General features: G+C 45.6%; 2 protein-coding genes across 3 annotated transcripts in view; both read right to left on the reverse strand.

Annotated features, from left to right (window-relative positions):
- LOC110492720 (constitutive coactivator of PPAR-gamma-like protein 2) overlaps positions 1–1,967 on the reverse strand; it is a 100,385-nt gene extending 98,418 nt beyond the window's left edge. For both annotated transcript variants that reach the window (XM_036947862.2, XM_090204100.1), the window contains exon 1: positions 492–1,967. In XM_036947862.2, the coding sequence (XP_036803757.2) occupies positions 492–974 (483 nt within the window). In that variant the 5' untranslated portion in view covers positions 975–1,967. The remainder of the gene's footprint in view (positions 1–491) is intronic.
- A 5,226-nt stretch (positions 1,968–7,193) lies between these two features.
- Positions 7,194–15,612, reverse strand: part of LOC110492722 (monocarboxylate transporter 1) — a 58,012-nt gene continuing 49,593 nt past the window's right edge. Inside the window, exons 2-5 of the mRNA XM_036947863.2 lie at positions 14,675–15,045; positions 10,655–10,798; positions 9,772–10,569; positions 7,194–9,537 (exon numbers count right to left, since the gene is read on the reverse strand). Of these exons, the coding sequence (XP_036803758.1) occupies positions 9,206–9,537; positions 9,772–10,569; positions 10,655–10,798; positions 14,675–14,891 (1,491 nt within the window). The 5' untranslated portion in view covers positions 14,892–15,045 and the 3' untranslated portion in view covers positions 7,194–9,205. The remainder of the gene's footprint in view (positions 9,538–9,771; positions 10,570–10,654; positions 10,799–14,674; positions 15,046–15,612) is intronic.

Raw genomic sequence — 15,612 nt, forward strand, 5'->3', positions numbered from 1 at the left:
ACCTGTATTTTGTTATGACTGACAATTCTTTGAATACATTTTTTTATTTAACCTTTAGACAAGTTAGTTAAGAACAAAATCGTATTTACAATGACGGCCTATTTAAGAGGGAACAGTCAACAGGCAGTCCTTGAACCAGCGACTGTGGCAGTTAGAGGCAGGCCTCTCCAGGTGACATTTTTTTATTTTATTTTTTTTACAAAATGCCAAAATGACATTAATACCTTACATATTTTTAATTGTAGTCCTACATTGTGTGCAGCTACAATTTTTAACTTAAGAGCACATGTGCTCCATGTAAAAACAAATGTCACCTGCCTCTATCACAGCCACTGGCTCAAACACTGCCTCTTGACCATCCCCTCTTATCACTACAATTTATTTTTTACCCCCCCCCCCCCCCCCCCCTTCATTATCAGTCCAGAAACCAGACTTAGTGTTCATCTGCTATATCATTATTCTTAGCTAGCCAGCTACTGCTCGTTACTCACCCGCACTCTGAAGCGGAACATGGCGAGGCGGACACAGTGACTGAGGCAGGCAGGAGGCAGGAACCAGGCGCGGGGAGGCGGAGTGGCCTTACTGCCGACGTGGTTAACGATGAGCTGGGCCGTCTGGCGTTGCCCCTGGGCCCGGCGTGCCCACTCCGGCCACCGCTCCTTCCCCAGGGTCCCGTTGAACACCACGACCAGCTCCAGCCCGCCCTGGTACAGACAGGCCTGGGACAGAGCGGACAGGTATCCCAGCATGGCGTTCCACTCCCCGCCGCACACCCAGTCCGTCTGGTAGCCGCCGTACAGACGCTGCAGACCGGAGTCAGCATCGATGAGTATCCGGGCCGGTGGTGGAAGGGGCAGAGGGCCGGGGTGGTGGTGCTGGCGTCCCGCAGTACGGCCTAGTTTGAGGAGGTCCACGGGGATGGCAGCCCCGGGACACCGTTTCTCCAGATACTCCTGGAAGCCCTGCACGCCCATCCCGGTGTTGTTGAGCCGGTGGGTCTGTCCGGGGGAAGGCTCGGTTGGTGTCAATCTGGTAGCTAACTGGAAACGGGCGGCTGACTAACTCGTCTCTGACAGTAACTGACTGACTACACGGCTGTTGTCGCCGGTAGCTAGTTGCGCCCCCCAACCCTGCCTAGCTGGTTAGCAACCTGGCTAACGTTGCTACATTTGGTCGTGTGTGTCCATCCCTGGTAGTATTGTGGTAAACTGCCAGCAAAACAACTGAAGTTTCTCGTTGACTAGTCCTTAACTAGTTAACACCTGAAAATGTGACTGGCAGCTGACTGGCCATCTGTAGTTATGATTTGGGCGATGCTTCCAACTCCAAAGTTATAATCCTGGTTCACACGAAGAAACCCTCTGCGAATGATCTAGTTAGTGAACATGACTACAGCGGAATACTTAACCTGACAGTGCAAATATTTGTTAGACTAGTTCGAATTGCAAGTGCTAGCTAATGTAATGTACTAGGTAATGTATATGTTGATACCGTTAGCCATCTACAGGAGCTTTTAGCTAACTGGGTCCACAGGAATGAAATGGGCTGTTTGGAGAAATACAATAACTTAAATAAAAACAAACGCCTGATACAAACTCCCTCGCTTACTTCCAAACTCACGACTTCATGTGGAGGAAGGGAGCATACTTCCAAACTCACGACTTCATGTGGAGGAAGGGAGCATACTTCCGAGCGCTGTCAGCCATCTTGCGACTTCCTCACGGACCAACACAAGTGGGAGGGAAGCGGAGGGTTTTTGACTAGATGGACACAGCTTTTGTCAGAACGACTTTTCGTAGCAGGTTAGGAGAATTAGGTTTAGTTTTGGAAAAGAGTAAAGGTTAACGAAAATTAACAAAATGTATATTTTTAACGTTAATTTGACAAAAGCTGTATCCCTTCTAGCCATGAACAGGGCTGTGATGAAGCCATAGTGCCGATAGGTTATATGTCGCCCCCTTGTGGATACATTTGGGACGGCAGGTACATCATGTATTTGGGGATTTTAACATGAGAAAAGGAGTCTTTCTGTATTCCAAAATCAACCCCTACACCTCCCCATAGCCATTTTACCCCCGAGGCCTAGACACACTCCCTGCCCCTAGCACCCCAAATACAACCCTGCTATAGTACACCCACTGCACAGGAGGTTGGTGGCACCTTAATTGGAGAGAACAGGGTCGTTGTAAGACTGGAGCAGAATAGGTGGAATGGTATCAAATACATCAAACACATGGTTTCTAGGTGTTTGATGCCATTCCATTTATGCCGTTACAGTTATTATGAGCCGTTCTCCCCTCAGCAGCCTCATGTGACGCACTGATACAGAAATACCAGCCCACCATCATCATCGCACACTCACACATTTTGTATAATTTGACCACAATCTAAGTGAGTTGGTGAAATATGTTGCTTTCCCTCCCCCTACTCCACTCTCTTCTCCTTCCTCCCCTCAATTCAATTCAAGGGGCTTTATTGGCATGGGAAACACATGTTAACATTGCCAAAGCAAGTGAAGTAGATAATATACAAAAGTGAAATAAATAAAAATGAACAGTAAACATTACTCACAGAAGTTACAAAAGACATTACAAATGTCATATTTTTTATTTATTTAACCTTTAACTAGGCAAGTCAGTTAAGAACAAATTCTTATTTACAATGACGGCCTAGGAACAGTGAGTGGGCTAACTGCCTTGCTCATGGACTGATTTTTACCTTGTCAGCAAAATAAAAAGAAAACAGGTTAAGACATTTTTCGCTAACAGAAAAACCTTATTTACAGATGTATTCAGACCCTTTGCTATGAGACTAGAAATGGAGCTCAGGTGCATCCTGCTTCCATTGATCAGCCTTGAGATGTTTCTACAACTTGATTGGACTCCACAGAAGAACACGAAGCTAGTTTTAGTATCGGTGATGAACACGAAGCTAGTTTTAGTATCGGTGATATACACAAAGCTAGTTTTAGTATCGGTGATGAACACAAAGCTAGTTTTAGTATCGGTGATGAACACAAAGCTAGTTTTAGTATCGGTGATGAACACGAAGCTAGTTTTAGTATCGGTGATGAACACAAAGCTAGTTTTAGTATCGGTGATGAACACAAAGCTAGTTTTAGTATCGGTGATGAACACAAAGCTAGTTTTAGTATCGGTGATGAACACAAAGCTAGTTTTAGTATCGGTGATGAACATGAAGCTAGTTTTAGTATCGTGATGAACATGAAGCTAGTTTTAGTATCGGTGATGAACATGAAGCTAGTTTTAGTATCGGTGATGAACACAAAGCTAGTTTTAGTATCGGTGATGAACATGAAGCTAGTTTTAGTATCGTGATGAACATGAAGCTAGTTTTAGTATCGGTGATGAACATGAAGCTAGTTTTAGTATCGTGATGAACATGAAGCTAGTTTTAGTATTGTGATGAACATGAAGCTAGTTTTAGTATCGTGATGAACATGAAGCTAGTTTTAGTATCGGTGATGAACATGAAGCTAGTTTTAGTATCGGTGATGAACATGAAGCTAGTTTTAGTATCGGTGATGAACATGAAGCTAGTTTTAGTATCGGTGATGAACATGAAGCTAGTTTTAGTATTGTGATGAACATGAAGCTAGTTTTAGTATCGGTGATGAACATGAAGCTAGTTTTAGTATCGGTGATGAACACAAAGCTAGTTTTAGTATCGGTGATGAACACAAAGCTAGTTTTAGTATCGGTGATGAACATGAAGCTAGTTTTAGTATTGTGATGAACATGAAGCTAGTTTTAGTATTGTGATGAACATGAAGCTAGTTTTAGTATTGTGATGAACATGAAGCTAGTTTTAGTATTGTGATGAACATGAAGCTAGTTTTAGTATCGGTGATGAACATGAAGCTAGTTTTAGTATCGGTGATGAACATGAAGCTAGTTTTAGTATCGGTGATGAACATGAAGCTAGTTTTAGTATTGTGATGAACACAAAGCTAGTTTTAGTATCGGTGATGAACACAAAGCTAGTTTTAGTATCGGTGATGAACACAAAGCTAGTTTTAGTATCGGTGATGAACATGAAGCTAGTTTTAGTATCGGTGATGAACATGAAGCTAGTTTTAGTATTGTGATGAACATGAAGCTAGTTTTAGTATCGGTGATACCACTTTATATTGTAATACATTGAGTTCTATATCACGTCTGCTGAATTTTTATATCGATAGACTTTATTAAAATCAGAAACACACCATGAGACAGCGTTGTGTTTTAAATGGTTTATTCATTTCCTCCCCATAAAAAGTAACACTGCATTGTTTGTTATTTTTACACAGTCATGTTTTCTTTCCAGTGAAATGTCATATGTTTTCTACTGTTCTCCGAACTCTAGAGGTCAACCTGCTGGCTTGTGCTGCGGAGACATTCAACTATAAATCACAAGCAATGTTCCCTCTAAGATGAAGCACGAGATTTAACTTCACTCAACTTTCTAGAGTTTTCTCCCTGTAATTCACTCTCAATGTTTCCCTTTACTGTGGGAATTGTCAGAGAATCAATGAAATATTAACCGCTTTCCATGTAACATACCGAAACAAAATGAACTATGCAAGACTTAGTATGCAAAACTATGCAAGAGATTGTGTTTTAGGCAGAACCCACCAGAATAGGAACTATGACTCGTCCTCTACACAAACCACACATTGGCTGCTACTGTGGGCTGAATGATACAACAGCTATTTCCATGTTCAAATGTTATGGGATGCATTTTCTCCATTGTTTTGATGGTAGGCCACTCTGGTAGGCCTACATTATGATCACATAGCCACAGTAGCCTACTTGACCACTGTCTGAAAATGTAACTGTAAAGCCGGTACAGCCTCAGTAAACGCGCCGGAAGTTGCACAGAACCTTCACAACATTCAACAAGTTTGTGCTAAGCAGACCTGAAATTTGCTCAGCGCCTAAATTATTTTAAGGGAACATTGATCACAAGAACCAAAACTCCTCCACACTGCTGGAAGAGTATGACTTATTAAATGTTAAATCCTGTCAACCTTCCAGGTGTCTTTTTACAACCAGGGTTCACCTCAAGACATCACAAGCCACAGTAGCTTTATATTCCTTCAGTTCAAATATGTACCTCATCCTTCCTCACAAAATGACAGAAAGGAGGGGAGGCGGAAAGGCAGTGTTTGAGTGGATCTAAACAGGGCCCAAATCCCTCATTAAGCACCAGATAATAACTAGCAATTGCATAATACAACTGAAGCAGCAACACTGTTCCTTCATTACCATCCATCAAATAGGAAAAACATGATGAAACACTTCCTTTAAAACATGACATCACACACAGTAAAGAAAGGCTGCATCACAATATCATGGAAGACTGAGAACAAGAAATGCTAAAGTAATCAAGTGTTACAAACATGATTTAATTCTGTTTCTAAAAACATTTCAATGTGGGGTGCTGATCGATGGAGTTAAATGACAAATCTGAAAGGTTGAAAAATTATTGAGGATAAATCTTTGTCCCCTGGGCAACCTAACCCAGAGAGAAGGTTCTAATGTCCTAAAGGCTCTACTGCCCTCTCCTGGTGACAGCCGGTACTACCCCAGCCTTCTGAATATTCTAAAGCACAGTCGCTGACTGGTCGATCTTCAAGGTATTCTTAGTCAATCATCAAACATGTCTGTAGAAAAGCCAACGATAAAGGCTCGCTCTCCTTTTTTATTCATGTTACACGGTTGTTAGTAGGTGCATTGATTCAGAAGCCCTGCACACCGGCTAGGCAAAGTGCTCCCATTTTGAAACATTTTATTTGTCTGAAAAGATCAACTCCGCCTACTCTAGAGACTGGGAGATCTGTAGCTAAATGGAGCGTGCCTGCAGATCTTCCAGGACCCTTGGCCACAGCAGTTTGATAGGCTACTAGCCTACATAACATTTAAAACATTTTAGAATTATGACCACAGAGAGAGCGTCATAGAATAGAGCAAAGAGCCGCTGAGTTTGTGTATTCAGCACTGTCAACTGTGTTTATTCAACACTAATACAAAACATAAAACGCGCTTCTCCATACTTCCGCTCACGCTGTAGCTGCAATGAATGAGTAGCCAAGTGCAGCGATAGCCCTGCGTTTTATCATTATTAGCAACTTGTCGTGTCTATTTTAATATCAAGGAATATTTCACTTTCTCTGGTCACAGGAACAACATGAATTTGTGCATGAGGCAGATGCGGTGCGACTCAAGTTTGGCCACCAGGTGGAAGACGGTGTCCCCTCTCTCTGGTCAGTCTCACGGGAGGAAAAGGAGAGAACAGGGACCGTGAGAGGTGAACCCTCTGCTGCTCTTTCTCTCCCTCCATTGAGACTAATGCAGTGTTCAAAACAACTGGGAACTTGGAAATCTCTGCCTTCCGACTTCAGTGTGTTGAAGAAAACTGGGAACTCTGAATGTTCTTTTTTTAGATCCGACTGGGAAAATTTGTTTTGAAGGACATCCAACTCGGAATTCCCAGTCGGAAACTCTGGCATCTTTCTAGAGGTCCGCCTTTCCAACCTGAAGATCACTGACTTCATATTTTTGACCTAGTTTTATTTTTCTCAAATTCCCAGTTGTATTGAAAGCACCATGACCATAAGATGCAGGTAACATCAGTGCAGTAAAATAAAAAAGCGAATTATTTTAATTCTCCACAGTGCCTTGCAAGTGCTACACCAACTGATCTATTTTGTTATCAAGGCTCGATATTTGAAATATGGTCGAAGAACAACAATATTGGCAGGCCAGGCACATAGCCAATATGCTGTGATAATGTATTAGGCCAGGCACATAGCCAATATGCTGTGATAATGTATTAGGCCAGGCACATAGCCAATATGCTGTGATAATGTATTAGGCCAGGCACATAGCCAATATGCTGTGATAATGTATTAGGCCAGGCACATAGCCAATATGCTGTGATAATGTATTAGGCCAGGCACATAGCCAATATGCTGTGATAATGTATTAGGCCAGGCACATAGCCAATATGCTGTGATAATGTATTAGGCCAGGCACATAGCCAATATGCTGTGATAATGTATTAGGCCAGGCACATAGCCAATATGCTGTGATAATGTATTAGGCCAGGCACATAGCCAATATGCTGTGATAATGTATTAGGCCAGGCACATAGCCAATATGCTGTGATAATGTATTAGGCCTACTGCACAATCCTACAGAACTGTTTTTATTAGGTTCATGTTACATTATTAAAGTCATTTAAGGAAAAACAATCTGAGCTGTAGATCTTGGCTGACTTGTTGACTGTGAAAGTGATTTTGAATCAGAAAACGTGAACACTGTTCTAAAGACTCTACTGCCCTCTCCTGGTGACAGCCGGTACTACCCCAGACTGCTGAACGTTCTAAAGATTCTACTGCCCTCTACTGGTGACAGCTGGCACTACCCCAGACTTCTGAATGTTCTAAAGACTCTACTGCCCTCTCCTGGTGACAGCTGGTACTACCCCAGACTGCTGAATGTTCTAAAGACTACTGCCCTCTCCTGGTGACAGCTGGTACTACCCCAGACTGCTGAATGTTCTAAAGACTCTACTGCCCTCTCCTGGTGACAGCCGGTACTACACCAGACTGCTGAATGGAAGGACTTACTGAATTAACGCTCATACTGTATCTGCAGACATAGGACCTCAAAATAGTACCCTTTACCTTAGTGCACTATACAGGGTTTAGGGCTCTGGTCTAAAGTAGTGCACTATATAGGGAACAGGATTCAGTTTGGGACATATTGATACAGTATCTGCTGATATGATACAGCACTAAAAGAAACGCCTGTGTCTGTATCTGCCTGCCGGCGTGTGTCTGCCTGCGTGTCCATCTGCCTGCCTGCGTGTCCATCTGCCACACACAGAGCTAACTGTGAAGACACACAATTCAGTCCCATTCAAAATCCCATTTTCCCTAACCTGTACTCTTACCTTAACCCCAACCCTAGCTCCTAACCCTTAACATCATTCTAACACTAATTCTAACCCTAAACGTCTAGAAATAGGATTTGACCTTGTGGGGACTAACAAAATGTCCCCAGTTGGTCACATTTTTGTTCCTTTACTATTCTTGTGGGGGACAAAAATAGTTACACACGTCCCCACACGCCCACGTTCGCCCGCCCACACACACCCGTCCGTCCGCCCGCCCACACACACACACACACGTCCGCCCGCCCACACACACCCGTCCGTCCGCCCGCCCACACACACCCGTCCATCCGCCCGCCCACACACACCCGTCCATCCGCCCGCCCACACACACCCGTCCGTCCGTCCGCCCACACACACACACACACCCGTCCGCCCGCCCACACACACCCGTTCGCCCGCGCCCACACACACACACACAAACGTCCGCCCGCCCACACACACACACACACACCCGTACGTCCGCCCGCCCACACACACACACACAAGGTTGTGTCTGTCTTCAGAAAGATGTTCAAAGTGCTTACAAAAAGCTTCTCGGCTAAACTGAAAAGCTTAGCGGTTGAAATCACATCGTTGTGCTCCTCAACTAGAAATCTACATCATTACAGAATCACAATAGTCTACATTCTACTAATCATTAACATTATAAAAACAACACTTATCAATCATTCTGATCACCTATAATACTGTGATTGATCGTACCGCACACAGGATCTGGGAAGCACAAAGACTGATGTGATGACATGACCATTCAGGTATGTATGAAGACAGTGTGTAGAGCTGGGATAGATACTGGATGTTGTATATGTGAGCTCAGAGACAGTAGTCCTCTGTGTTATAGCTCGTCTACTGTAGAGGACTCGGCTCAGTTTACCAAAGGTACCTAAACCAGAGGGTGTGTGTCCAGATCAGGTCAGTCTCTATACAGCAGGGGTTGGCAACAGGAGGCCAACGGGCCAAAACCAGCCCGAAAGTGATTTTTTGGGCCCCCCGAAGTAGTAGTAGTAATAATAATAATAATAATAATAATAATAATAATAATAATAATAATAATAATAAGGGGGATACAGGAATTCAACTAAAAATTATTTAAATTTAGGAAATGTGCTCCCAAATATTCTCAATGTAATCAAGGTATGAAATTGATCATGTCTTTTTGGGCTTAGTTGTGGTAATTTACAGTGCTCAAATTATTCTAATTATGTTGTTTCGGCCCCTCGACTGCATTTAGTTGCCTACCCTGCTAAACAATATCTTCATCCATCTTAGAAACATCCGTCATGGGTGTGGCCTCACTACTCTCCTCCCCCCTTTCCTTCTCTCCCTCCAGCATGGCTGTGCACTCCTCCTTGGGCCGCTCTGTCTCTCTCCTCTCCTCCTTCTCTCCCCCCAGCATGGCTGTGCACTCCTCCTTGGGCCGCTCCGTCTCTCTCCTCTCCTCCTCCTCCTTCTCTCTCTCCAACAGCTTGTAGTTGATGCCCATCCCTACGAAGAGGAAAACTGAGGAGATGATGAGGATGATACCACAACACAGGTAGGTCCACTGGTAGTCACCATAGAAGTCATAGAAACGACCTGGAGGGGGGAAAGACAGAGGAGAGAGATAATTCACTTTTGTATATTATCTACCTCACTTGCTTTGGCAATGTTCATGTTTCCCATGCCAATAAAGCCCCTTGAATTGAATTGAGAGAGAGAGGGACGAGAGAGAGAAAGAGGGAGGAGAGAGAGACTTGTTGATGATGACAATAAGGGAAATTTGTTCATTGTGATATAGGTAGAGTATGGCTCGCTCTCTCACACACTTACTGAGTAGTGGCGGTCCCAGCAGTACCGGTCCACACTCCACGATGGTGACGAGTCCGACGGCTGAGGAGAACCTCTGGGCCCCGACCAGGTCCATCAGAGTCTCAAACAGAACTGCTGACAGCCAGCCGAACGCAAACCCAAAGAACACAGCATACACCACGAAGCCTACATAGTCCACGGACAGCGGCGCCAAGACGTGACACACCCCGTTATAGAGCACGGATGCAGCGAAGAAGTACTGTATCCTGGGTCGGACCCAGCGGGTGTTGGCTAACAGCCCCATAGAAGGACGGGCGAACATGTCAACAAAGGCGAGGATGGAGAGAAGCAGAGCAGCCTTCTCTTTACTGATGTCCTTACTCTTAGCGTAGTTGGAGAGGAAGACTAGGGGAGAGAACAGGCCAAAGAACATGATGACGTTGCCAAGGAGATATAGCAGGAAGCCGCGGTGTTTAAACAGCGTCAGGTCAATCACGGCATTGACACGCTGCATCACCGTCAGATTAGACTCCGCCTTCTTCACCGCCCCGTTCTCCGACAGTTGGGGGTCGGCAGGTTTGGGTCCAATGGGTCTCATCAAGGACCCAGCTACACAGCAGTTGAGCAGTAGACCACCTAGGATGAGGAAGGAGCCCCTCCAGCCAAACTGGTCAAAGAACCAGGAGTTAAGAGGAGCCAGCGTGGACAGGAAGACTGGGCTGCCCGCCATGGCAATGCCATTGGCTATAGGACGACGCTTATAGAAGTATTTACCAATCATAGTCAACGCCGGGTTCAGGTTGAACGCTAGACCCAGACCTAGAGAGGAGAGGGGAGGGAGGCAATGATCAGTAAACTACTGTATTAGAAAAATGTCCACATACAAATACAGGGTTGGTGGTACCTCCAATAACTCCGACACAGAAGTAGAGTTGTTGCACAGTGTTGCAGAAGGAAGCTGCTATCAAACCACTTCCTGACAGACAGCCCCCTAGCATCATGATTGGTCGACTGCCATAGCGGTTCACCAGAATACTGCTAATTGGTCCTGGAGAGACAGGGGAGGGGGGGGAGAGGGACAGAAGATAATAATATTAGGAACAAGTTAGTTAGTGAATTAAAGTATTTATGTAAGGCCTCCTGAGTGGCCCAGTGGTCTAAGGCTCTGCATCACAGTGGTAGCTGTGCCACTAGAGATCCTGGTTTGAGTCCAGGCTCTGTTGCAGCCGGCCACGACCCATGGGGCGGCGCACAATTGGCCCAGCGTCCTCCGTGTTAGGCCGGCAGGGATGTCATTGTCCCGTCGCGCACTTGCAACTCCCGCGGGGGGCCGGGCGCAGTGCACGGTGTTTCCTCCGACACATTGGTGTGGATGGCTTTCGGGTTAAGTGGGCATTGTGTCAAGAAGCAGCGCGGCTTAGTTGCGTTGTGGAGGACGCACGGCTCTCGACCTTCGCCTCTCCCGAGTCCGTACGGGAGTTGCAGCAAAGAGACAAGACTAACTATTGGAGGTTTACTTAGTAGCAATGCAAATATCATGGTACAGGTAAATAGACACACTATTTTTTTATTTGACCTTTAACTAGGCAAGTCAGTTAAGAACAAATTATTATTTTCAATGACAGCCTCCCGGGAAACAGTTGGTAAACTGCCTGACAAAGAAATGATCAGTCTATAATTTTAATGGTAGGTTTATTTGAACAGTGAGAGACAGAATAACAACAAAAAATCCAGAAAAACGCATGTCAAAAATTTTATAAATTGATTTGCATTTTAATGAAGGAAATAAGTATTTGACACCCTCTCAATCAGAAAGATTTCTGTCTCCCATGTGTCTTTTATACAAGTATGAGCTGAGATTAGGGATTAAGGGATTGCTCCTAATTTCAGCTTGTTACCTGTATAAAAAAAACCTGTCCACAGAAGCAATCAATCAATCAGATTCCAAACTCTCTACCATGGCCAAGACCAAAGAGCTCTCCAAGGATGTCAGGGACAAGATTGTAGACCTACACAAGGCTGGAATGGCCTTCAAGACCATCGCCAAGAAGCTTGGTGAGAAGTTGGTGCGATTATTCGCAAATGGAAGAAACACAAAATAACGGTCAATCTCCCTCGGCCTGGGGCTCCATGCAAGATCTCACCTCGTGGAGTTGCAATGATCATGAGAACGGTGAGGAATCAGCCCAGAACTACACGGGAGGATATTGTCAATGATCAAGGCAGCTGGGACCATAGTCACCAAGAAAACAATTGGTAACACACTATGCTGTGAAGGACTGAAATCCTGAGGTGCCCGCAAGGTCCCCCTGCTCAAGAAAGCACATATACATGCCTGCCTGAAGTTTGCCAATAAACATCTGAATGATTCAGAGGACAACTGGGTGAAAGTGTTGTGGTCAGATGAGACCAAAATGGAGCTCTTTGGCATCAACTCAACTCGCCCGTGTTTGGAGGAGGAGGAATGCTGCCTATGACCAAGAACACCATCCCCACCGTCAAACATGGAGGTGGAAACATTATGCTTTGGGGGTGTTTTTCTGCTAAGGGGACAGGACAACTTCACCGCATTAAAGGGACGATGGTCAAATCTTGGGTGAGAACCTTCCCTCAGCCAGGGCATTGAAAATGGGTCGTGGATGGGTATTCCGGCATGACAATGACCCAAAACACACGGCCAAGTCAACAAAGGAGTGGCTGAAGGAGAAGCACATTAAGGTCCTGGAGTGGCCTAGCCAGTCTCCAGACCTTAATCCCGTAGAAAATCTGTGGAGGGAGCCGAAGGTTCGAGTTGCCAAACGTCAGCCTCGAAACCTTAATGACTTGGAGAAGATCTGCAAAGAGGAGTGGGACAAAATCCCTCCTGAGATGTGTGCAAACCTGGTGGCCAACTACAAGAAACGTCTGACCTCTGATTGCCAACCAGGGTTTTGCCACCAAGTACTAAGTCATGTTTTGCAGAGGGGTCAAATACTTATTTCCCTCATTAAAATGTAAATCAATTTCTAACATTTTTTGACATGTGTTTTTCTGGATATTGTTGTTATTCAGTCTCTCAATGTTCAAATAAACCTACCATTAAAATTAGACTGATAATTTCTTTGTCAGTGTGCAAATGTACAAAATCAGCAGGGGATCAAATACTTTTTTCCCTCACTGTAGCTGTAAAATAGTAAATAATGGCTACTTCTCAGAAAGTTTTAAACTGCCAAGAGGAGTAAAACAAGGTTGTCCACTATTGGCATATTTATTTATTTATTATTGCCATCAAAATGTTAACTGTTAAATTGGATCCAACAATAATATTAAGGGTTTAGAAATCCTGGGCTTAAAAACAAAAATGTGTCATTGTACGCTGATGATTCATGTCTCCTGAGGGAGAATAGGCTTTGTCACGCCCTCTTCACGACCGTCTTGGTGTGTTTGGACCTTTCTAGTTTGTTGGTGATGTAGACACCAAGGAACTTGAAGCTCTCAACCTGCTCCACTACAGCCCTGTCGATGAGAATGGGGCATGCTTGGTCCTCCTTTTCCTGTGTTCCACAATCATCTCCTTTGTCTTGATCACGTTGAGGGAGAGGTTGTTGTCATGGCACCACACAGCCAGGTCTCTGACCTCCCTATAGGCTGTCTGGTCGTTGTCGGTGATCAGGCCTACCACTGTTGCCATTGGCAAACTTAATGATGGTGTTGGAGTCGTGCCTGGCCATGCAGTCATGAGTGAACAGGGAGTACAGGAGGGGACTGAGCAATCACCTCTGAGGGGCCCCTGTGTTGAGGATCAGCATGGTGGATGTGTTGTTACCTACCCTTACCACCTGGGGGCGACCCATCAGGAAGTCCAGGATCCAGTTGCAGAGAGAGGTGTTTAGTCCCAGGGTCCTTAGTTTAGTGATGAGCTTTGAGGGCACTATGGTGTTGAACGCTGAGCTGTAGTCAATGAACAGCATTCTCACATAGGTGTTCCTTTTGTCCAGGTCTGAAAGGGCAGTGTGGAGTGCAATAAAGATGGCATCATCTGAGGATCTGTTGGTGCAGTATGCAAATTGGAGTGGGTCTAGGGATTCTGGGATAATGGTGTTGATGTGAGCCATGACCAGCCTTTCAAAGCACTTCATTGCTACCGACGTAGCTATCTGACTTCCTCTGTTCTCCATATAGATCTCAGAACAGATCTATTTGACTTCCTCTGTTCTCCATATAGATCTCAGAACAGATCTATTTGACTTCCTCTGTTCTCCATATAGATCTCAGAACAGATCTATTTGACTTCCTCTGTTCACAACACTAATGACATGATAATGCCTGTCCATCCACCTGTAACACATGATCACTAGCTGTTGAGTGAGTATACAATGTGATATGTACACATCTTTTTGTAAAGAGAACAGAAAAGGGGTCAGAACATCTAGGGTAAAGCACATTATGAGGAGCCCCCTGAACCAATCACACAATTTAGCATGAAGAGGACTTTCACCCCATCTTTTCTCACCTTCTCTCCCACCCATCTTGCCCCCCCCCCCTCTCCCACCCATCTTGCCCCCCCCCTCTCCCACCCATCTTGCCCCCCCCCCCTCTCCCACCCATCTTGCCCCCCCCTCTCCGACCCATCTTGCCCCCCCCCCTCTCCCACCCATCTTGCCCCCCCCCCTCCCACCCATCTTGCCCCCACCCCTCTCCCACCCATCTTGCCCCCCCCCTCTCCGACCCATCTTGCCCCCCCCCCCCTCTCCGACCCATCTTGCCCCCCCCCCCTCTCCCACCCATCTTGCCCCCCCTCTCCCACCCATCTTGCCCACCCCTCTCCGACCCATCTTTTTAATCCATGTTTTTAATGAAGACAGTATTTGTCTCTGTGTTTCAGTGACGACAGAAACCCCTTCTGGGAGATCAGATTCCTCCCCTACCAGCCCCCACCACTCACCTCCACCGTACATGCAGGCCAGCATGATAGAGGAGATCCATGAGACCTGTGAGGGAGTAGCGTCAAAGGTGGCCTCCAGCTCCTTGAAGAAGACAGTGATGGACTTGGGGAAGGCATAGGAGAAGCCGATAGAGATGAAGGCTCCCACCACCACCGCCCAACCCCAGCCCCCCTCTGGAGGAGTGTAGCCCACCGGACCGCCCACCGCTGGGGCCATGCTGTCAGAGGGATAGTCCTAACACCCCCACACTGAAGGGTAGGTCACACAAACCCGTTTGAGGTGGCTGGTTAAGACACTGGTAGAGGTTGTAGTTATAGTCAGTCAGTCCTTCCTTCTCAGTCTGTAGCTACCATCAGGAATCACTCTGGACCTGCAGACAGACAGAGACATTTGAATGTTAGTCATTTAGCAGATGGAGGAGGATTATTTAACATACTGTTTGAAGAGGTTTCAGATGTTTAAGATACTGTTTGAAGAGGTTTCCGATGGTGAAAATATTGTTTGAAGAGGTAGGGGTTTCAGATGTTTTCGAAAGATGGACAGGGACTCGGCTCTCTTAGCTTCAGAGGGAAGCTGGTTCCACCATTTGGGTGCCAGGACAGAGAAGAGCTTGGGGTCGGAGGGCCAAGAGACCCGAGGTGGCAGAACAGTGTGCTCAGGTTGGGGTGTAGAATTTAAGCATAGCCTGAAGGTAGGGAGGGACAGTTCCTCTTGCTGCTCCGTAGGTAAACACCATGGTCTTGTAGTGGATGTGAGCTTCGACTGGAAGCCAGTGGAGTGTGGAGAGGAGTGGGATGACATGAATTTGGGAAAGTTGAAAACGAGGCGGGCTGCTGCGTTCTGGATAAGTTGTGGGGTTGTGGTGGGAAAATTACAGTCAGACATACTATGCTGTTTTACTTAGACAATTGTCCATTGTTATATGCTAGTGTTTCTT

Source organism: Oncorhynchus mykiss, chromosome 16 (assembly GCF_057628025.1).
Source record: "Oncorhynchus mykiss isolate SJ-2025 chromosome 16, ASM5762802v1, whole genome shotgun sequence".
Taxonomy (NCBI): Eukaryota; Metazoa; Chordata; class Actinopteri; order Salmoniformes; family Salmonidae; genus Oncorhynchus; species Oncorhynchus mykiss.